Source organism: Heptranchias perlo, unplaced genomic scaffold, assembly GCF_035084215.1.
Source record: "Heptranchias perlo isolate sHepPer1 unplaced genomic scaffold, sHepPer1.hap1 HAP1_SCAFFOLD_47, whole genome shotgun sequence".
NCBI classification, from domain to species: Eukaryota; Metazoa; Chordata; class Chondrichthyes; order Hexanchiformes; family Hexanchidae; genus Heptranchias; species Heptranchias perlo.
The window spans coordinates 3401657-3423731 of record NW_027139484.1 but is presented as its reverse complement, the minus strand read 5'-3'; the positions used below and the strand labels follow the sequence as shown (position 1 = coordinate 3423731).

The 22075-nt window shown below is 45.7% G+C and overlaps 1 protein-coding gene across 1 annotated transcript in view; it reads right to left on the bottom strand.

The window, feature by feature from the left end:
* Positions 1 to 11069: 11069 nt before the first annotated feature.
* LOC137313349 (NACHT, LRR and PYD domains-containing protein 3-like) overlaps positions 11070 to 22075 on the bottom strand; it is a 54226-nt gene continuing 43220 nt past the window's right edge. The window contains 7 exon segments of the mRNA XM_067979475.1: positions 11070 to 11157; positions 12089 to 12256; positions 12480 to 12594; positions 12597 to 12649; positions 13145 to 13315; positions 13497 to 13667; positions 13841 to 13927. Coding sequence (XP_067835576.1) covers positions 11070 to 11157; positions 12089 to 12256; positions 12480 to 12594; positions 12597 to 12649; positions 13145 to 13315; positions 13497 to 13667; positions 13841 to 13927 — 853 coding nt within the window.

Below are 22075 nucleotides of genomic sequence, written 5' to 3'. Positions count from 1 at the left end.
TAAATATTGTCTCTCAATCTTTTACACAGTTTCAGTTTGGACACTGGGATCACTGGATGCACTATGGAATCACTGGGTGCACTGTGGGATCACTGGGTACACTATGGGATCGCTGTGGGATCATTGGTCACTGTGGGATCACGGGGTCAATGTGGGATCAATGTGGGACACATTGCGACCACTTTGTATCAATGTGAGATCACTGGGATCACTGGGTCACTGTATGATCAATGGGTCATTGTGGGATCACTTGGTCATTGTGAGATCACTTGGCCACTGTGATTTCACTGGGGACTATTGGGTTATTGGGATACGGTGGGAGACTAGGATCACTGGGACATTGTGGGATCACTGGGACACTGTGCGATACTATGGCATCATTCAGACACCGTGTGATCACTGCAACACAGTGGCATCACTGAGACACAGCGGGACAGTGTAGGATCACTGGGTCACTGTGGGATCACTGGAATGCCATGCACTCACTGGGACGCTGTGGGATCACTGGACACTGTCTGACACTGTGGGATCACTGGAATCTCTCCGACGCTGTGGGATCACTGGGACACTGTGGGCACTGTGGGATCACTGGAACACTGTGGCATCACTGGTACCCTCTGGGATCATTGTAGGATCGTTGGTTGCACTATGTATCGTTGGGACATCGTGGGATCACTGTAGGTTCATTGGGTGCACTTTGGATGACTGGGTCACTATCACTGGGTGCACTGTGGATTGTTGGGACACTCTGCGATCACTGTGGGATCATTGGGTGCACTGTGGTTCATTGGGTGCACTGTAGGATCACTGTAGGATCATTGGATGCATTGTGGGATCAATGGGAAACTGTGTAAGCACCGTGGGATACTTCTTTACTCAGTTGGGCCGAATGGCCACTGTTTTGCAAGCCGTATATGCGATGTCATTCTATATAGTATATTTATATATATATATATATATATATATATATATATATATATATATATATATATATATATATATATATAATTGTTGTAAAACACAAATAGCATTTGGGCCGAATGGCCTCTGTGCTGTATTGTGCTGTACTGTACATTCGATGTAAATTATATATAAATATATAAATATATAATTATATATTCAAGAAGTAGTTATTGTGAAATGGAAATAACAGGCTTTCCTTCAATCAATGATTGTGTTAACCCAGAACATAACTCACCTCTCTCAGGTCCATCCATTACCCAGCCTTAACATGCAAATTATCAACAAATGACGTCTGGTGTCGTCTCGTGTTGTGTTGGGTTGGCTGCATTCTCCCTCCCTCACCAAATGTGTCGCTCGCTCGCTCTTTAAGTTTTGCCTCTTCGCATTTCGTCTGTTATCATTTTACTCTTGTATGTGTATTTGAACATCTGGATTAGATTCTTAATAAAACTTTTTATTCTTTGGAACAAAGCACGCAGCCTCTTGAAATCATTCACCTTCCTTAAACACAGACAACAAATGACTGACAGACAGACAGACAAACACGCACTTTGTCCTTCCTGGGACAGGGTGAAGCGTGGCTCGGCTCGGCTCCACTCGGCTTGGCAACGTATCGGCGACCATTTGATGCGTGGCCGTTTAGGAATGTAGCAATAGAGGGAGCGGGGGAGGGAAGAACAGACGGACGATAAAAAGACCAAGGTCCATCTGGTCCTCCTTCTCTCGTCCCTGGGAAGGAGGGCATGAGTCCCACCATACAACAGTCAATAATGGAGTTCTGGACTAAACATAGCAACCCATCTCTTATCAATTCAAAGAAAGGACTTGCATTCAGAAAGGACCTTCGTTTAACCACCTCACCACATCCCTCACAAAGGACTTCACAGCCAACCATGTACTTTTCCAAGTGTATTCACTGTTGTAATGTAAGGAAAAGCTGCTGGCAATTTGTGCACAGCAAGATCCCACAAACAGCAGCAATGTGAGAATGAATGAGCAGATCATCTGTGTAGTGAATAAGAACTGAAGTTAATGGTAATATTAACTCAATCAAATATAGAGATTTTGGGACTCTCGTGGAATCAAGGGATATGGGAATCAGGCAGGAAAGGGGAGTTGAGGTTGTAGATCAGCCATGATATGATTGAATGATGGAGCATGCTCGAGGGACCTTATAGCCTACTCGTCCTCCTATTTCTTATGCCCTTATGACCCGGTACTGTACCACGGTTCAATGCGCGGTAGCCAACACATGACCGCCAGTCTCCAGGTGTCTTCTTTGGAACCATGTGCAGAGGTGACAGCCAGTTACTGCTTGAAGGTTGTATTATACCAAGCTTTCGCAACCTTGTAATGATCCGGTGCGTGACGCCATGGCCGAGCTGTGACGGGTGGTCCACGAGTGTCATTGTGATGTGTCATGGAGTGCTTGATTGACGTTTCACTGTATATCGGTCGAGTAATCTCGGCATATCCTCGAAGGAGGGTGTCTAAACTTGTGGTGTTTTCAGTTTTAACAAACATTGGGCTGATGGATGGAACACGTGAAGCGATACCTTGGACAGTCAGACTGGTCGTGGAATCAATCAATGAGCTTTCGATGTTTGATATCCACTAACAGACCGAAATGCCTCAGGAAATCAGCTCTGATGTTGGGTGTCTGGACGTCAAAACCCAACAGCAAACTCGGCGTAAACGAATATTCAGAGTTACTGACCTCTCTCCAAACGTGATGATGGAGGACTTGTTAGCCAGCTGTAGTGAATAAACGTTCGAAGTAGGGTGCCGGCGTTCTTCTGGAGTTGGAGGAAGAACATTAACCTCCTCACCCGTGTCTACCAAAAAACGATTTGCCAGAGTACTTGTCTGTGAGATAAAATAGGCGACTTTCATTGTCCTGACCAGCTGCACTCGTCGCCTTCAGCTACTGGCCTGGTCGTTTTCCTGACTCTGTCTCGGCTGGTCTCCATTCGCACAAAACACCAGTGGTACTAGCGTGCTTTGCCGGCCTGCTGTCGAGCACTCGGGCTAAGTGAAGACCATCTTTTATGTTCTTTCAAACCACCTCATTCGCGACCACAGCTCCGACGGTCTTCCTACAGCTGGCAGGTTAAGGCTTACTCTTGAGCTGTGAGTCTGTCAATTTGTGGGTTGAGTCGGTTCACCTCACTTCCAGCTGAAGTCGCTCCCACGAGAGATGCTGGAGTGGTCACTGGAGCGATGGAGGATGGCGGTACAGTGATTTCCAAGATTTTATCAGCGATGTTGGCAAGTTGTTTAATTTGACACTGACGGTGGTTGACGCCAGGATGAGCTGGACGTTGGTGGGCAACCTCTGTGAGATGAGATTCCTTACAATACCGTCCTCCGGAGTGTTCTGGCCTAACAGCTGCTTCAGGCCATGTCGGAACAGTGAACGCATTCGATCCCCAAGCTCCACCGAGAACAATATTTAGTGAAGACGTTTCTGCTCCGAAGCTGAAGTCCGTTTCACCAGTTGTTCCTTCAATACCTCATAAGGACGCTCCGTCGGAAGGTCGATTAGTCGATCTCCAACCACCTGAGTGATCTCAGTTTGCAGCGAGGCAATGACGGAGGCATACTTGGCTCCCTGAGCTGTTAAAGCTCTGGTCATGAACTGCACCACCACCTGGGTGAACCATATTGTTGGGTCGCAGGACTAAAAGAGCGCCAGTTTAAGGCTGACTACCGCCGCAGGAGCTTGGTGAGTGGAGGAAGTCTCTGCTTCCGACGCCATGATGAAAAAGTCAAAATGCTTCAAGCTGGACTAAAAGGTAATTTAAACTCAAATTCGTAAATAGCAAAAACAAACAATAATGTTTAAGCCCAGTAAAACTCTGGTAGGGTCTCGATCTAAAATCACGTCGATCACGTCGGCGTCACTAAAGTGGTGAATAAAGTATTTAAGCTAATAATAGAAGAATAGAATCAGAGAAAGTTACCACACAGCAGGAGTCCATTCGGACCATCATCCCCGTGCCCCTAGTTATACCCTCTCCTGTTGCCCATGTTTAGTAGATTGGTGCAATGTGAAATTTTGTTGGGTCTTAAACAGAGAGGGTGGAGTTAGACTGCAGGTACATGTTGAGACTAGTGATGCAGGGATTGTAGAGTCGAGTTATACTGCAGGCTCTGCATTGCCCTCTAGACAGTGATCATTTCTGGCAGGGATTCGCAATACAGGAATTGCAGTCAGTAATTCTCTAAACATTTTTGATACACAACAAACAATTTGGTTCGAATGAGTTTGCAGGATCTTGTTAAATAAAACCGATATCTTTACTGCAGTAAACTGTGGCCCGTCACATTGAGTTCCCATTGTGGCAGTAACTTAGATACCTGTGTGTTAGGCTACTGCAACCTCACCATTTGCCTGTACCTGTGCCAACGGCCATCAAAATGTATATTACCGTGGCTCTTCAGTTTTCCTGTCCCACTAGTGTGGGATTATATGAGTGAGAAGCTGGGCCTCGCTTTCATAAACGCAATTGTGGAGAAAAATGGTCTGTTGTTTTTAAAAAGAGAACATTTGAGTTATTGCTTGAGTGCAGACAGGCTTTTAAATCTTTAACACGACAATATTAGTGTCTAAAGCTGTTTGGCATTTTGCTGTCTGGGATAGAAGAAACTTTTGCAATTGAAGTGCCGCAAGCAACAAGGCTACGGACCAAGAGATGGGAAGTGCGATAAGGCTGGGTGGCTCTTTTTCCGCCGGCACAAACACAATGCGGCGAATGGCCTCCTTCTGTGCTGTAAATTTCAATGATTCAATCCTGTCCCTGTGCGGTTTGTAAACAGTGGCAGATCTCCCATGGTGATGGGCACAGTGAGCCTGAGAATACATTGCTTTTAATTACAGCTAACACCATATCATGTAACACACCATGTGGTCTAGCAAAGTAATCCCGTGTGACAGAATGAAGTTATTTTGTCTGAGATTGAACATGGTATTGGCTTCTTTAAGATATCATGGTATATAAGAGATTACAAACTAGCTTCACTCACAGAGATAATGTGCCATATTAATTTAATACACGCGATGTTGCCGGGTAGTTGCTGGGGGCACAACTCAAACATTTGATTCAGATACAAACCTCCGGGGTCATTTCTTCTCGTACAGTTTTGATTGGCAGCATTTTTTGAATTAAACAGACCATTGCTTAAAATGACTGGCTCCCAGTCACTGTTTTGAAGCCATTTATCAGCCTGTCTTTTTCAAACTGGTGAGTCTGTTTGGAATCTCTGAGAATGTTAATCAAGTCGACAGTTTCCATAGTTTATGAGAAAAAGACAACAAAGAACCAGGATGTTCGAAAGCTCGGTCACAGTTTGGTACAGCATTTGTGAATTATTTATTATTTTTTTCCATTAAGGATCTGGTTCAGCTTTACAGTAAAACTGTTGTCTTACTGCTACTATTCTGTTTCATCAATTTGTTTGGCAGTTAAAGTCTAAAACAAGCTCTAGTGTAGTGTGAATCTGTCACCCTCTGAAGAGCAGGCACTGTTCCGCACTGGATAGAACGAGTGAGCTGAGATAATCTGAATGGGTTTCATGGTTCATTACCTGGAGCCCTTCAAATGTTACATTGATATCAGGACAAGCGGAAACACTGAGACATTGGGAGTGAAGCCTCACCTAACAGAGGAGCTGCTTTTTCAAGCTTAGAAATACAGCTGATTTTAAATCAGCAATATTTCACTTCATTAAATTAGGTAAAAAGGCAACTATCTCTGAACTGTCTCCACTATCTGAAAAACACGGACATTTTACTGACCGGGGAATAATGATCTTGTTCAAAAAGTACAAAATAGAAATCAATTCTAATCTTTTTTAAAATAACGATCTGATATAAAGCATTCCCCAACCAAACAAAAGCACCAAGCATTCCCAGGACACTGAGAGATTAAGTGAGTGGGTAAAATCGTGGCAAATGGAGTTCAATGTGGGGAAATGTGAGGTCATCCACTTCGGATCTAAGAAAGATAGCTCAGAGAGTTTTCTAAATGGTGAGGAGCTCGGAACTGTGGAGGAGCAGAGAGATTTAGGGTCCAAGTACAGAAATCATTAAAAGCTAGTGGACAGTTACAAAAATAATTAAAAAGGCTAATAGAATGTCGGCCTTTTTTTCAAGAGGGCTGGAATATAAAGGGGTGGAAGTTATGTTCCAGCTGTACAGAGCTCTGGTTAGAGCCCACCTGGAGGACTGAATTCAGTTCTGGGCACTGCAGCTCAGGAAGGATAGATTGCCCTTGGAGGGGGTGCAGCTCAGATTCACCAGAATTATAGCTGGGCTAAAAAGGTTATATTATGAGGACAGGCTGCATTGACAAGGCTAGTATTCCCCTTAATATGGAAGAATAAGGGGTGATCTAATTGAGGTGTTTAAGATGACTGAAGGAGTTGTTAGGATGGATGGAGAGAAACTACTTCCTCTGGTGGTGAATCCAGAACAAGGGAGCAGAACCTTAAAATTAGAGCGGGGCCGTTCAGGGGTGAAGTCAGGAAGCACTTCTTCACACAAAGGGTAGTGGAAATCTGGAACTCTCTCTCCCAAAACTCTGTTGAGGCGGGGGGATTAATTTGAAATTTCAAAACGGAGATTGATAGATTTTTTTAGGCAAGAGTATTAAGGATTCTGGAACCAAGGCGGGTGGATGGAGCTAAGGCACAGATCAGCCATGATCTAATTGAATGGCGGAACATGCTCAAGGAACTGCATGGTCTACTCCTTTTCTTATGTAACAGGCTCGTGGGGCTGAATGACCTCCTCCTGTTAGTGTGTAACAGGCCCGAGGAGCTAAATGGCCTCGTCCTGTCCCAGTGTCATCGGCTTGAGGGACTGCATGACCTCCAGTTCCGGTATAACAGGCTCCAAGTGCTAAAAAGCCTCATCCTGTTCTTATCTAACAGGCTTGAGGGGTTGAATGACCTCCTCCTGTTACTGTATAACAGGTTCGAAGGGCTCAATGGCCTCCTGCTGTTCCTGTCTAATAGCCTAGAGATGCTTGCCGCCATTTTGTCGAAGATGGCCCCCTTCTTGCCGCCATTTTGTCCAAGATGGCTGCCGTAATTGCCGCAGTGCTGGCCGTGTCTAATACTCAGGAATCACTTTTGTTTGACAGGGTTTACTCTGGGATCCCCGGGTGCACTCTGGTATCACTCAGAGGTGACTGGGTGCATTCTGGGATCACAGGGTGCTCTCTGGGATCACTCAGGGGAGACGAGGTTCACCCTAGGATCCCTGAGTGCACTCTGAGATCTCTCTGGGGTGACTGGCTGTACTTTGGGATCCCTGGGTGCAATCTGGAATCACTGAGAGCATCTCTGGGTTAACTCTGGGGTCACAGGGATATTGTGGAGTCACTGCGAGATCACTGGGGACATTCTACGCGGCACTTGCCGACATTTTGACTGATAGCTGCAGTACTCGCCTCCATTTTGTCCAAGATGGCCGCCGTACTTACCGCCCCTTTGTCCAACATGGCTGCCGTGTGTAATTACTCTGGGAAAACACTGGGGTGACTGGTTGCACTCTCGGATCAGTGGGTGAACTCTGGGATCACTCTTGTCCAACATGGCTGCTGTACTTGCCGTCGCTTTGTCCAAGATGGCCGAACGATTTGTCACCATCTTATCCACGATGGTCACCGTACTTGCTGCCCCTTGTGTAAATACACATATACATATATACATTATAAATAGAAGTTGTTTTGTTGTAGTAGTTGTTGTGATGTTTTAAATATAAAGACTGCCACTTGGGATCTCTCTGGGTTGACTGGATGCACTCCAGGGTTAATTTGGGATCACTGGTACACTCTGGGGTCACTGTGGGATCACTGGGGACACTTTGCGCGGTGTTTGCCGTCACTTTGTCCAAGATGGCCGCCGTACTTGCGGCCATTTTGCCCACGATGCCCCCATGCTGGCCGTGTGTAAATGCATATTTAGTATATGTGTATTTTAAATACAAATTGTTGTTGTTGCAGTCGTAGTAGTGGTGTTGGTCTAATTATAAAGACTGCCAATCTGGGATCTCTGGGTGCATTCCGAGATCACTCTGGGGTGACTGGATGCACTGAGGAATCCCTGGGTGCACATTGGCATCACTGTGGTGTGACTGGCTGTATGCAGAGATCCCTGGCTGCATTCTGGGATTAATCTGTGTTGACTTGGTGCACCTTGGGATCACTCGTTTCACTCTGGAATCACTCTGGTATGACTGGGCGCAATCTGGGGTCACTGCGTGATCACTGAACACTCTGAGCGCAGTACTTGCAGCCATTTTAGACAAGTTTGCCACCGTACTTGCCGCCATTTTCCATGATGGCCGCCATACCTGCTGCCATTTTGTCCAAAATGCCGACACGCTGGCCATGTGCAAATTAGACAAATATAGTATATATACATTATATATTATCAATACAAGTTGTTGTTGTAGTAGTTGTTGTGGTGGTGGTCTAAATATAAATACTGCCACTCTGGGATCACACTTGGGGGGTCTCCATGCACTCTAGGATCCCTGGTGCATTCTGGGTGACTGGGTGCACTGTGGGATATATGGGTGCAGTCTGGGGTCACTGGGGACACGCTGCGCGGTACTTTCCGCCATTTTGTCCAGGATGTCGCCTTGCTGGCCGTGTGTAGTCGTTGTTGTGGTCGTGCTCTAAATATAAAGGCAGCCACTCTGTGATCACACTGGGGTACCCATTGCTTCCATCAGCGTGGACCGACCGAGGCCTCCTCGACAGCCTGCAACGAAATAGGGTCCACGTGAGTTCGGTCTGTTTATTGCCCTGGGCTTTAATTTCCTCTCTGGGCTCTGGTTTTGAGGCCTCGGTTTAACATGTTCCTGTTCGATTGTGACCGTTGTGATTTAACCAGGTTAAATCCTGGGGTTAAAGTAGCCCGGCCTGCAATGTTAAACAAACACGTGAACCCAGTGTGAGACAAAAGGGCCGAGAGGAGATTAACGTCTGAAACGTGAACCCCTGAACGGGCATCGAGGGTTTGTTATAATTTCAAAAAGATGCTTGTGTTTCGGGGAGATGGGACAACTCTAAGGGGACAGAGCGGCCATTTGAGGGATTTTGATGGAGTAAATAAGGAGAAACTGTTTCCAGTGGCAGGGGACACAGATTCAAAATAATTGCCTAAAGAGCCAGAGGTGACATGAGGAAGGATTTTTATTTTATGCAGCGAGTTGTAATGATCTGCAATTCACTGCCTGAAAGGGAGGTGGAAGCAGATTCAATAGTAACTTTCAAAAGGGAATGAGATAATTATTAGAAAATGAAAATGTGTTGGACACGAAGAAATATCAGGGTAATGGGATTATCTGGTTAGCTTTTTAAAAGAGTCGACACCGGCACGATGGGCCGAATGGTTTCTTTTTGTGATGTATCATTCTGTAATTTTGCGGCAGGTTCATGGCGGCCATTTTGCGTTGGATGTCGGGAGGCCAGATTGTGGGGTCCCAGCTGAGCTCTTTTGCTCACAGTCCGTCTCACCGTTTTGTGTAAACTGCACATCCAGCCTACCGGGTAAGACCCCTCCCCCCAACACACACACACACACACACACACAGTTCACTGGAACAAACAGTCAGGTCTGTGATGCCGCTTGGAGGAGGAGGGATGTAGTTTCCTGGATGCTTTATTCAATATTTTAAAACACTAACACCATTTAAAACAAATAACGAGACCAGGCCTGAGCTGAAGTAAGTGGTGGAGTTTTATTAACACAGCACACTGACAACAACTTACATTTATATTACACCTTTATAGTAGTAAAACGTCACAGGGCGCTTCACAGGAGCGATTCATGCGATACCGCGACTCACAAGGAGGTATTAGGACAAGTGACCAAAAGCTTCGGCAAAGAGGTAGGTTAAAGGAGCGTCTTAAAGGAGAGCGAGGAGGAGAGGTTTAAGGAGGGTATTCCAGAACTTAGGGTCCAGGCAGCTGAAGGGACGGCCGCCAATGGTGGAGCAAAGAGAGTGCGGGATGTGTAAGAGGCCAGATTTGGAGGAGGGCAGAGACTTTGGAGAGTTGTAGGGATACTTGTTACAGAGTCTGATTCCTCACTGGGAGGGACACATACTGCACAGAGGGACACTTGTTATTCTGAACACTTCCTGTCTGTGCACTGACCCAGTGTCCCACTGCAGCCCAGACTGAGCCCCACCCTGGGCCCTTCCTGTCTGTACATTGACCCAGTGTCCCACTGCAGCCCAGACTGAGCCCCACCCTGGGCCCTTCCTGTCTGTACATTGACCCAGTGTCCCACTGCAGCCCAGACTGAGCCCCACCCTGTGCCCTTCCTGTCTGTACATTGACCCAGTGTCCCACTGCAGCCCAGACTGAGCCCCACCCTGGACCCTTCCTGTCTGTACATTGACCCAGTGTCCCACTGCAGCCCAGACTGAGCCCCACCCTGGGCCCTTCCTGTCTGTACATTGACCCAGTGTCCCACTGCAGCCCAGACTGAGCCCCACCCTGGGCCCTTCCTGTCTGTACATTGACCCAGTGTTCCACTGCAGCCCAGACTGAGCCCCACCCTGGACCCTTCCTGTCTGTACATTGACCCAGTGTCCCACTCCAGCCCAGACTGAGCCCCACCCTGGGCCCTTCCTGTCTGTACATTGACCCAGTGTCCCACTGCAGCCCAGACTGAGCCCCACCCTGGGCCCTTCCTGTCTGTACATTGACCCAGTGCCCCATTGGGGACCATCCAGCCCCGGATATCCGGCAGAATCAGCGCTGTGGGACCGGGTGACTGAGTCTCGTGACCCTGTCGCTGGGCCTCTGACGTCACAACGGGAGACGACGCTCGCTCAGCTCGAGCGAGAAACCGTTGAAGGGGCGTTCGGATTTAAACCTGGAGCGCGGCCGGTAAAAGGGGAGGGACACAGAATCGGCCAAAAATGTTCATATAATGAGACCAGGAATGGTTAAAAATTGAAATGTTCATATAATGAGACCAGGAATGGTTATAAATTGAAATGTTCATATAATGAAACCAGGAATGGTTATAAATTGAAATGTTCATATAATGAGACCAGGAATGGTTATAAATTGAAATGTTCACACTTCCACATTCAGTCCGGGTCTCGTTCCCTGCAATGACTTCAGTTGATTCTTTCCGTTTGAACTGAACTGATTCTCCCCCAGCCTGAAACAGATTAAAGATTAAACAGGAAATAAACAGATTGAACAACAGTGTGAATAACAGGGAGACTGGGGTTAATATTTCAATAATAATTACAGACAAATATTATCCATAAAAGGCAATGAAACCCTTTGATATTTTATTTAGAACATTAAACATTTACACAGTATTATTTATATGATGATAGGTTGAGGAATGTTGATGTAAAAGGGACCTGGATGTCCTTGTACACCAGTCACTGAAAGCAAACATGCAGGTGCAGCATGCTGTTAGGAAGGCAAATGGTGTGTTGGCCTTCATTGCAAGACGATTTGAGTACAGGAGCAAGGATGTCTCACTGCAGTTTGCAGGGCCTTGGTGAGACCACACCTGGAGTATTATGTCCAATTTTGGACTCCTTACCTAAGAAATGATATACTTGGCAAAGGGGGAGTGCAGCGAAGGTTCACCAGACTGATTCCTGGGATGGCAGGACTGTCGTATGAGGAGAGCTTTGGTCGACTCGGCCTGTATTCACTCGAGTTTAGAAGAATGAGAGGGGATCTCATTGAAACATATAAAATTCTGATAAGGCTAGGCAGACTGGATGCAGGGAGGATGTTTCCTCTGGCTGGGGGGTCCAGAACGAAAGATCACCGTCTCAGGATATGGGGTAGGACATTTAGGACTGAGATGAGGAGAAATTTCTTCACTCAGAGGGTGGTGAACCTGTGAAATTCTGTACCACAAAAAGCTGTGGATGCCAAGTAACTGAATATGTTTAAGAAGGAACTAGATAGATTTCTAGAAACAAAAGGCATCAAGAGGTATGGGGAGAGAGCGGGAATATGGAATTGAGATAGAGGATCAGCCATGTTCATATTGAATGGCGCAGCAGGCTCGACGGGCCAAATGGCCGACTCTTGCTCCTATTTTCTATGTTTCGAACACTCACCGGATCCACTTCAGATTCCTGCAGGTCAGTATGAGGGAGCGGAGAGCGGGGACAGATCGGTATGTGAAGGAGTTTGATCCCAGGGACAGACCCGTCAGTGACCGGTTTGTCCTGAGAGAGGAGACGAGATCATCGGTACAAGAATCTGTGAGACCGACATTGTACAGACTGGAGATCAGAGAGAGAGAAATAACAGGAATCAGGGTAAATGCCCAGTGTTTATTAATAACACCCTTCCCTATATTAATAAACACTACATTATTAATAACACTATTACCTATACTAATAATGTTCAGTGTTTATTAATAGCACTATTACTCATACTAATAATAATGTACCGTGTTCAGCATCCAGTTATTATAAACACAATCTCACACAGTCTGGTACTTACCCCAGTTCCTGTATTTTACAGTCCGGGTTCCTCAGAGCCGCAGACAGTAGTTTCACTCCTGAATCTCCCAGTTTATGATCACTCAGATTCAGATCCGTCAGCGACCGGTTTGCATGAGAGCGGAGGAGAGATCCTCGGTACAAGAATATGTGAGACCGACATCATCCAGACTGGGGATCAGATAGAGAGAGAAATAACAGGAATCAGGGTAAATCCCCAGTATTAATTCGTAAGATGATTACTGATATTAATAATAATGTACAGTGTTTATTAATAACACTATTACTGATATTAATAAACATTGTACATTAGTAACACTATTACTGAAACTAATAATGTACAGTGTTTAATAGTAACACGATTACTGATACTAATAATAATGTACATTGTTTATTAATAACACTATTACTGATACTAATAATGTACAGTGTTTAATAGTAACACGATTACTGATACTAATAATAATGTACAGTGTTTATTAATAACACTATTACTGATACTAATAATGTACAGTGTTTAATAGTAACATGATTACTGATACTAATAATAATGTACAGTGTTTATTAATAACACTATTACTGAAACTAATAATAATGCACAGTGTTTATTAATAGTGTTATTCATCCAGTTATTATAAACACAATCTCACACAGTCTGATTCTTACCACAGTTTCTGTATTTTACAGTCCGGGTTCCTCAGAGCCACAGACAGCAGTTTCACTCCTGAATCTCCCAGTTTATTATTACTCAGGTTCAGATCTGTCAGTGACCGGTTTGTACTGAGGGCGGAGACGAGATCCTCAATACAAGAATCTGTGAGACCGATATCCCATTTTCTGGGGATCAGAGAGAGAGAGAAATAACAGGAATCAGTGTAAATCCCCAGTGTTTATTGATAACACTATTACTGATAATTATGCAGTGTTTATTAATAACACTACGACTGACACTAATAATAATATACAGTGTCAGACATCCAGTTATTATATACACAATCTCACATAGTCTGATACTTACTCCAGTGTCTTTATTTTACAGTCCGGGTTCCTCAGAGCCGCAGACAGTAGTTTCACTCCTGAATCTCCCAGTTTATTATTACTCAGGTCCAGAACCGTCAGTGACCGGTTTGTACTGAGTGCGGAGGACAGATTCTTGGTACAAGAATCTGTGAGATCGTTATCGCAGAACCTGGAGATCAGAGAGAGAGCGAGAGCGAGAGAGAGACAGAGAGGAGCAGAGATAACAGGAATCAGAGAAAATTCCCAGTATTTATTTGTATTATTATTACTTATACTGACATTAATGTACAGTGTTCGGCATCCAGTTATTATAAACACAATCTCACACAGTCTGATACTTACTGCAGTTTCTGTATTTTACAGTCCGGGTTCCTCAGAGCCGCAGACAGTAGTTTCACTCCTGAATCTCCCAGTTTATTGCTCCCCAGTCTAAACACAAACAGACAGAGAGTGAGAAACAAACTGAATCCAATCCCCGATCTGACACAATTTCTCTCTGATATTACAGGAAACACTGAAAAATCTTTAGCAAATAAATAACCAGATTTCCCTGTCACTGACAATGAATCTCACTCTGTCCAACTCCCCATATATTCAGGGACTGTCAGTAAATGTATTTATTAAATAAAGTGCTGTCTGTGTGAAGCCTTTAAATGTCCATCAGTCCGGTCTCATTCCCTGATGATCAGAATTACCCTGCTGGAGGTCAGTGACCGGTCCCGTCATGTTTGGGGAAACTTGTCTCATTTCTGCTACTTCTTAAATCCCGGATTTTATTGGAATGGGGCGATTTTTCCCGAATTAATTGATAAAGCAGTGATTACCTGTGCTTTATGCAATATTGTATTAGTATTATGTTAATCTGTATAATATCTCGGGGTGAGTTATATTGTGAAACGGCGCTAACTGCTGGTGTAAAATCCATGCCGCAGGATTTCATGTAACAAGTAGAGTTTATTCTGTCCTGTTACAATTTTTCAATGTCCCTGTACTCCTAGTTGATAGGGGAGGGGAGTCTCTCACTTTATTCCCATTAAACCGGCCCCACATTTATTTCAGGTGCAACGGTCCCGACAGTTTTTGGGGAATTTTCAGAAGTTCCCTCCCCGAGCGGGGCCTCACACACAGGGGGCAGATAATGGGAAATTCCCAGGTACACTGCCCCCTGATTGACCCAGGAGTCAACCGCTGTGTGTGAGGCCCCACCGCTGGCCGGTGTGTGTCTGTACTCCTGGGCTAATACCAGGCAAGCCGTTAGATTGGAAACTTTTTACGGGCAGATTTTCGTTCCCAAATCCCACTGAAGTGTCGGCCTCGATTAGTGAGCGAGGGGCGTGAATCCACGACCTTCTGACTCAGAGGCACGAGAGCTGCCAGCTGGGTGAAGAGCTGGTGTGAAGGGCTGTGTCATTGATGAGTTAAGATAACGGACCGACGTCCTGCGGGGAAAGCTCAGCTCGCCCACTGGCGGTTGTCCGCCCGAAAGCTGTGTTTTCCTCTTTGTTACTGAATGTTTGGTGTTTCTGCTCCCCTCTCCTACACATGTTGACAGTCCGGTGAATGTTACTTGCCCCCACACCTCGGTAAGAGGGTGGGATGATCCAACACACAGACTGCTGCAGTTAGTGTCGGTCTACGTGTAAGTCACAGTGAGAAGGAGCCTCTTCAATGGACGTATCTCAGGCAGTGAGAAAAACAGCAACAAATATCATTTATTGCAATTAAATTATCAAACTCTTTCAGTGACCTGTATTTACTGATCCGATCAAGACTGTAAAATCCCAACTTGTTCACAAGCATCCATTTTAGATTCTCCAGTCCTCAGGGATTTACCGATCCTCTTATCATTTCTCATATTTGTGTTGAATCTGCTTCTCGATAGTTTGAGGAAGCACTGATGGTAGCAAGGGCACAGTCTTCATTCTGGGTGGAGGACTTCAATGTACTTCACCAAGAGTGGCTCGGTAGCACCACGACTGACCGAGCTGGCCGAGTCCGGAATGACATAGCTGCCAGACTGAGCCGGTGGCAGGTGGTGAGAGAACCAAAACAGAGGAAAAACCTGCTTGACCTCGTCCTCACCAATCTACCTGTCGCAGATGCATCTGCCCATGACAGTATTGGTAGGAGTGACCACCGCACAGTCCTTATGGAAATGAAGTCCCGCCTTCAGACTGAAGACACCATCTAACGTGTTGTTTGGCACTGCTGCAGTGCTAAATGGGATAGATTCAGGACAGATCCAGCAGCTCAAAACTGGGCATCCATGAGGCGCTGTGGGCCATCAGCAGCAGCGGAATTGTATTTCAGCACAATCTGAAACCTCATGGCCCAGCATATTCCTCACTCTACAATTACCAACAAGCCAGGGGATCAACCCTGGTTCAATGAGGAGTGTTGAAGAGCATGCCAGGTGCAGCACCAAGCGTACCTAAAAATGAGGTGCCAACCTGGTGAAGCTGCAACTCAGGACTACATGCATGCTAAACAGCGGAAGAAACATGCTACAGACAGAGCTAAGCGATTCCACAACCAACCAATTGGATCAAAGCTCTGCAGTCCTGCCACATCCAGTCGTCAATGGTGGTGAACAATTAAAAAAATAACAGGAGGAGGAGGCTCTGCAAACATCCCCATCCTCAATGATGGCAGAGTCCAGCACGTGAATGCAAAAGACAAGGCTTAAACGTTTGCAACCATCTTCAGCCAGAAGTGCCGAGTGGGTGATCCATCTCGGCCTACTCCTGATATCCCCACCGTCACAGAAGCCAGTCTTCAGCCAATTCCATTCACTCCACGTGATACCAAGAAACGGATGAGTGTACCGGATACAACAAAGGCAATGGGCCCCGACAATATCCCGGCTGTCGTGCTGAAGACTTGTGCTCCAGAACTAGCTGCGCCTCTAGCCAAACTGTTCCAGTACAGCTACAACACCAGCATCTCCCCGACAATGTGAAAAAATTGCCCAAGTATGTCCTGTCCACAAAAAAATACGACAAATCCAATCCGGCCAATTGCCGCCCCATCAGCCTACTCTCAATCATCAGAAAAGTGATGGAAGGTGTCGTCGACAGTGCTTTCAAGCGGCACTGACTCACCAATGCCCAGGTTGGGTTCCGCCAGGACCACTCAGCTCCAGACCTCATTACAGCCTTAGTCCAAATGTCGACAAAAGAGTTGAATTCCAAAGGTGAGGTGAGAGTGACTGCCTTTAACATTAAGGCAGCGTTTGACCAAGTGTGGCACCAAGGAGCCCTAGTAAAATTGAAGTCAATGGGAATCAGGGGAAAGTTCTGCAGTGGCTGGATTCATCCCTCGCACAAAGGAAGATGGTAGTGGTTGTTGGAGGCCAATCATCTCAGCCCCAGGACATTGCTTCAGGAGGTCCTCAGGGCAGTGTCCGAGGCCCAACCATCTTCAGCTGCTTCATCAATGACCTTCCGTCCATCATAAGGTCAAATGGGTATGTTCCCTGATGATTGCACAGTGTTCAGTTCCATTCGCAACCCCTCAGATAATGAAGCAGTCCGTGTCTGCATGTAGCAAGACCTGGACAAAATCCAGGCTTGGGCTCATAAGTGGCAAGTAACACTCGCGCCAAACAAATGCCATGCAATGACAATCTCCAGCAAGAGAGGGTCTAACCACCTCCCCATGACATTCAACGGCATCAGCATCGCCGAATTCCCCACCACTAGCATCCTGAGGGTCACCATTGAACAGAAACTTAACTGGACCAGCCACATAAATACTGTGGCTACAAGATCAGGTCAGAGGCTGGGTATTCTGCGGCGAGTGACTCACCTCCTGACTCCCCAAAGCCTTTTCCACCGTCTACAAGGCACAAGTCAGGTGTGTGATGGAATACTCTCCACTTGCTTGGATGAGTGCAGCTCCAACAACGCTCAAGTCGCTCGGCACCATTCAGGACAAAGCAGCCCGCTTGATTGGCATCCCATCCACCACCGTAAACATTAACTCCCTCCACCAACGGCGCACAGTGGCTGCAGTGTGTACCAGTTACAGAATGCACTGCAGCAACTCGCCAAGGCTTCTTCGACAGCACCTCCCAAACCCACGACCTCTACCACCTAGAAGGACAAGGGCAGCATGCACACGGGAACACATCCAACTGCACGTTCCCCTCCAAGTCACACACCATCCCGACTTGGAAATATATCGTCGTTCCTTCATCGTCGCTGGGTCAAAATCCTGGAACTCCCTTCCTAATAGCACTGTGGGGAAACCTTCACCACACGGACTGCAGCGGTTGAAGAAAGCGGCTCACCACCACCTTCTCAAGGGCAATTATGGATGGACCATAAATGCTGGCCTCGCCAGCGACGCCCTCATTCCATGAACGAATAAATAATAAAGAATAATTCGCAGACCGCCTTTAACGTAATAAACATTCCCAAGGGGATTCACTGAGAAGTAAATGGAGTAAGAAGATATCAGGAGGACTGGTGAAAACCTTGGTCAAAGAGTGGGCTTAAGGATGGTGTAAAAGGAGAAGAAGTAAATGGAGAGTCGGAGGGGATAATATGGGTTTTCAAGAGTAGAATTTCGAAGTCTGAAGGATAAAAATGGATCCCCGACCAAAGAAGGAGATATTAGGAGGGATGACAAAAGCTTGAAGCAAGAAATAGTTTTCATGGAAGGCCTGAAAGAAGGAAAGAACTTGCCTTTATATCGCGCCTTTCAAGGCCTCAGGACCTCCCAAAACAGTCAATAAAGTACATTGTGAAGTGTAGTCACTGTGGTAATGTAGGAAAGGTGACAGCCAATTTGCACACAGCAAGATCCCACTCACTGCAATGCGATAAATGGCCAGGAAATAGGCCTTAGTAATGTTGCCTGAGGGATAAATATTTGCCAGGACACCGGAAAGAACTCCCCTGCACTTTTTCGAATATTGCTGTGGGATCTTTTACATCTCCCTGAGAGGGTAGATGGGTCCACGATTTAATGTATCCTATTGTCGGAACCTCCGACAGTACAGGACTGCCACAGTACTGCCCCTCCAACAGTACTGCACTCCCGCAGCACTGACCATTCAACAGATTGAGAGTCCCTCAGTACTGGCCCTCCGACAGTGCAGCACTTCCTCAGTACTGACTCTCCGACAGCGCAACCCTCCCTCCATCCTGACCCTCCGTCAGTGTCGCACTCCCACAGTACTGACCATCCGACAGTACAGTGCTTCTTCAGTACTGACCCTCCGTAAATACAGTGCACCCTCACTTGCATTTCAGTGTCTGCATGGATTATGTGTTCAAGTTTCTGGAATTGGATTTCAATGCACAGCCTTCTAACTCACAGATGAGACTGCTACCAATGATCCACATCTGACACCTGAAAGGAGGAGAGGGAGATGGAGGGGCTTCGGGAGATCATTGAGTCGCGTGGATATGGCTGAAGGCACGGTTGTCAAAAGTAGGACAAATGGACTGCGGATGCACAAGCGATCAGAGGTGGAGGAGTAGAGTGTTCCCGAGGGGCTGTCGGACTGGAGGAGGTTACAGAGGTAGGGAGGGGTGAGGCCCTGATGATATTAAGTGTAAGAAAGAATAAAAATAAACTACAGGCTGAGGAGAATGGAATCCAATGCAGGTCAGTAAGGATTTTGGTGATTGGTGAGCCGCTCACCAATCAAAAAGCCAAGGGTGTGGATGGCATCCCTGGCAAGGATGTGCCAATTTTGTGGCCAAATATCATGACTTCCCAATTTTTAACTGGAGGAAATGGTGGGTCATCTAAAACAGAAAGTGGGTCTGACATCACAAAGACATTGGAAGGGTCAAGAGAGGCGGTGGTTTTGTCAGCGTCCATCTGAAAGCTGGTCCATGTCTGTGGACTGTGTCTCCAAAGGGCAGCATGTAGATAAGGAAGAGGAGGGAGCCAAGGATTGAACCTTTCGAAACATCAGAGATAACGGTGATAGGGTGGGAAGAGAAACTTCTCCTGGCTGTGATCAGAGAGGTGAGTGGAACCAAGCGAGGGTAGTCCCAGCAAAAGAGGCCAGTGTCCGATGAATGAAGAGGTGACGGGTGGGTTGTCTGTAGGTATGGAGATGGGGAGGGTTTTTAACTCAAGGATGAGAATTTAAAATTTAACGGATATGTAACTGGGAGCCAGTGAGGGTCAGTGAGGCCGAGCAGGACCTGGTGCTGGTTGGACAACAACGTTTTGGACGAGCTCACTTTTATGGAAGGTGGAGGTTGGGTGGCCTGTCAGGAGTGCATTGGAGGAATGGAGTCTGGAGTGGACAGAGGCATTGATGAGGGTTTCAATGGCGATGTGCTGAGGAAGGAACAGAGCGTGTGAGGGAATCACGGGGCCTTTGTGATGGAGGTCAATTTGAGGAATGAGCTCAGCTCGGTGTTACACGTGGCCAATTTTACTGGAGCCGCGAACCAATGTAGAATAAACGGGTAAACTTCTGCCGTAAAATGGCGGAGAGAGGAATGTCAATGGGACACGTTCAGTGTCCGTCCCCAAATATCACCCACAGTCATTTCTGGGCTGCAATCCTCAACCTGCCCTTTAACTGTCCTCGTGGCAGTGACTCAATATTCCTATTTTAACTGGGAAACTGCAGGAACAGAGTGAAACGGGCCTGCTTGTGTCCCTGGATTCAGACTACACTGCGGAGATTCGGTAACATTCATAAATGAATCGCCAGCACTGACCATGGACAATACAATTATATAAAAACCGTAAATGAAGCCGTTTATTATTGTCGGATCAGTCCCGTTTGAGAACAGATATAAACTTTATTCCTGAGAGAGGTCTGATTAAGATAATGTCCTGGACTTTGAGGTGTTTGTGTTTTATTCACCACATTATTTACATCGGAGTCAAAGCTGCTGATATAATGTGTTTGTTAAAGTGACTGTAACTAATAGCAATGGTCAGGGGTATAACCGTGTCAGTGGAGAATTATCCCCTGTATAAATCAGGGCTTGTTGGAATGGAGCAGCTCAGAGTGCCTGACGGAGTTGTGCTTTCCTGGTCAACAGAAGTCACTGCTTCTCAAAGAAATGGATTATCCAGTAATATTTCAGATACAAGACATTTATTATCCTGTTCTTGCAGCAATTGGAGTTCCAGGTAAGCCGATATCTCAGCTGTTAATGGTGTAAATCAGTGTTGAATCTGCTGCTCTACTTGGTGTATGATTTTTTTTCTCCTAGCGCATTTAACACAGTCACCTGGTCTGTTCTATCGGTTGAATGATGGAATATTTTAAGTCTCTGCTCTTTCGGGCTTGTCGGAGCTGCATTATATCCATAATGACCCTTTTATATCCAACCCTGGCATTGTTAATGGATTATTCTCTGTACTGAATGTATTGTTGACTAATTGTATCACTTTAACTTCCAAACTTTCGATATTGTCGGAATTACATTAGATCTGTAATGACTTTGTATATACAAAGCTGGCATTGTTATTGGATTATTCTCTGTATGGAATGTATTGGAATCAGGTGTCTGGGCTAAGAGCTGGTATCAGACCATCAGGAGCTGTTAACAGTCTCATGTTGTGGAACGAACCTGTCCTGGAATATGTTTTCATCAATGTGTTTTCAGTGATTGTATCACGGTCTCAGTGTTAAAAAGGGGCAGTGCAGTGTCCTCCCTTCCTAATAACATGCTTCAGTTTAACTGAGATTTAAATGTATTTATTGATTATCACTGTTATGAAATATTATTTTATTATGTGAGTATCTGACGCCGCTTCAGATGTCTGGTTACTGAACTGAGTTTGCTGCTGACTCTTTCACATCTCCTTCTCTGCTTCACTGTGGATGAATTCACTGACTGTCACTGGACTTCACTGTAAAATGAAATGTTTTGATGTTATGTTGTCTCAATTTGCACCGTATCTGTTGGAATCAGGAGCCCATCAGTGTATCTGTACATTAACAGTGTGATTTTGGCGTTTTGTTAATTGAACAATCCCGCCAAATATGACTTTACTTTATAATTACAGGAGAAGGAATCTCAATTATTGTGAGATCTGCCTGGGAGAGGATTTCGATTCTGTTTATTCCATGATTGGCAGATGAAGTGAACAGTGTAGGTGAACAAGTGGACAATCGGATGATCTCTAGAAACATTAAACTATTCCACAGAGGCTTCACTATTTAACAAACCGACACTGAGAATAGGATCGGTGGAACACGGGACTGGTGAACAGAATGCAGGCACAGGATGATAGGATTTAATCGGATATGAAAATGGACTTGAGAAAGAGAGTAGAGTGAGTGATAGAGAGGGCGACTGAGAGGGAAAGCGAGAGGCTGTGGTGTGAATAATTCATCAGAATGAACTGCTGAAACTTCCAGTACAATTAAATATAGAAAATGTGATTTGAAGGTGTTATTATGAAGTGCTCCTCATGTTTATATCCCTGTCAGGTACTCAGTCTGTTTTTATGAATGTTCCTTGTTTTCCAAACTTAGCACTAAATATAATTGAAATTTACTTCAAGAATAGAATCAGTAATTTATTGATTGTGATGAATTATGAGGATGCTGTGATTTTAAAGCTCAGCTGAATTCAATAAACA